The 2,030-nt window shown below is 36.2% G+C and overlaps 1 protein-coding gene across 1 annotated transcript; it reads left to right on the top strand.

Moving 5' to 3' along the window:
* Nucleotides 1-511: 511 nt before the first annotated feature.
* On the top strand, nt 512-1,439 carry LOC129300148 (uncharacterized). The gene is made up of 4 exons (XM_054938681.1): nt 512-698; nt 818-847; nt 1,087-1,170; nt 1,261-1,439. Exons 1-4 carry the CDS (start codon nt 512-514, stop codon nt 1,437-1,439), a joined length of 480 nt encoding a protein of 159 aa, XP_054794656.1.
* The last annotated feature ends 591 nt before the right edge of the window (nt 1,440-2,030 follow it).

Here is a 2,030-nt window from a genome sequence, read left to right as displayed (position 1 = left end):
ATACACCCGTTATTTTTTATTTTAAATAAAGAATAATTTAGTCATTCAGTATAAAGTCATTACTATTAAAAAAGTACTTAAGGACTTAAATTATGACATTTTTAGGGATCTAATTATCATTTATATTTATATATTTTGATAAAATTTTATTATTATTTTTCCATTAAACATTACGTGAGACCAAAATGAGGTTAAGAAGTTTCAGGTGCCACCTGTTGAGTGTAACTTGTTTTGTTAAACTGGTTTCTTTGAAGGTCACATAATTAACGCTTTCAATTAACTCTTTCGTATCTGCCAAATAACACTTGAGTTCTCGAAACCCAACCCCAACCGCAGAGCCTTTCTTTTTCACTTCCATAAATCCCCTCACATTCTCTAACCCAATCATCAAAATTCCAAAATCCCATTTTGGCCTAACGTTTTTAATCAAACCCCACAAAGCCAAAACTGAAAAAGGGAATATCTAGAGATGAAGGGCTTAGTGTTTCTGATATTAACTATCAATATAGCCATGGCTGCACCTGCACCTGCATCATCCAATGCTGAGACTAGGATTCCATGTGGCGCTTTCTCAATGCTTACCAGTTTCATTTCTTATATGAATTTCCTGATAAATAGCAATCCCAATGAGTCCTTACCAACTAGCCAGTGCTGCAAAGCCTCCAGGTCCCTTAGAGATGGTGGCATGGACTGCTTTTGTCTTTTTCTCAATGGCACTGCTCCTTCATCTTTCTAAGCAACAGAATTTTGGCAATTTATTTATTATGTTCATCATTAATGCTAACATGTCCTCTCATCTGCTCTTTATCATTTGCAGCCAATGGTTCATTGCTTCCTGCTGCTTCAGGTGCTGTTACTAGGCACTTTTTTCCTTGCAATCTTTTGATCAAGTCAACAAATTACTGGTCTACTCAAAAGCAGGATGTTCATGTTAAGCCTAGGAAACTTCAAAACGAAATTCTTACCATCTAGTCTTGAGAAATTGACATCATTAGAATTTGAACTTGTGACACACATCATTACTTTTATCGGACAAATCAATTAATTACTGTTGCTGTTTTGTGTTGTTATACATGATATTGATAGGACCAGTATCGGTTGGCAATCTCCATCAACTCCCTCTCCCTCTGAAGTACTTCATCAACACCATCTTAAAGGTACTTCTCGATAGTAAGAAACAACAAAAAACTTGATTTTTTTTGTTAAGGCATAAATATATCAGTTTTGAGTACTGATCTTTCTGAAGTTTGATACTGGCAGATGCAACATTGCTTATGAATCCACCTTCTTCTCCATCAGTTGTTTCTAATACTCCATCATCTGCAATGGCTTCAGGAAGCTATTCTCAACTCATTCCATCATCGTCCATGCTATCTTACACTGTCTCTCCTTCCTTTCTTGTGATTGCACTTGGACTCGTTGTTCTAGACTACTATTAGTTTTGTCTGTGTACATGTGTTCTGATATACGCCTTTATATCATCACTTTGAAATTTCATCATATTGCTTCATTTCCACATTGGGAAGTCATTAACACAAGGCTTTATTTAGTTCTTAAATATTCAAATAACAAAAGGATACTTTTTATGGTAGAGCTGAAGTCGTGTGGCTGGTCCCACTTTTACATTCTTACTACAAGGGGGTTCAGTCCTGTGAGTCTAAAAAATCAGCTGACTTGCCGCGAGAACGACAGTAAAGACTAAAGACGAGCGGGAGTAGCTATTCCGAGTCCGAAGCACCCTTTATGACGTGAATATTAATCCAGAGCACTATCCATAAAATATTGATATTGACATTTGTCGGTCTATTTTTTTTTTTTGAAAAAAATGTCTTGTTTTTGTGATGAAAACAGACAGATTGTCTTGTTTAATCCACCTAGCCTCAGAGTCAGTTCGGATTTGGAATTGCTTAACCCATGTAAAACTGGATTGACCCAACCAACTCATTTTTCCCTCAACTAATGTGCCCAACCTGAACCTATGAATTAGCACATATTCTTAGCTCCATCCTGCTTGAGTTAATAGTTTAGTA

The sequence above is a fragment of the Prosopis cineraria genome, unplaced genomic scaffold, assembly GCF_029017545.1.
Source record: "Prosopis cineraria cultivar Desert tree isolate PC_DT_omini unplaced genomic scaffold, ASM2901754v1 PC1451, whole genome shotgun sequence".
NCBI classification, from domain to species: Eukaryota; Viridiplantae; Streptophyta; class Magnoliopsida; order Fabales; family Fabaceae; genus Prosopis; species Prosopis cineraria.
The sequence above is the reverse complement of the archived record's forward strand: the minus strand, read 5'-3'. Positions and strand labels throughout refer to the sequence as shown.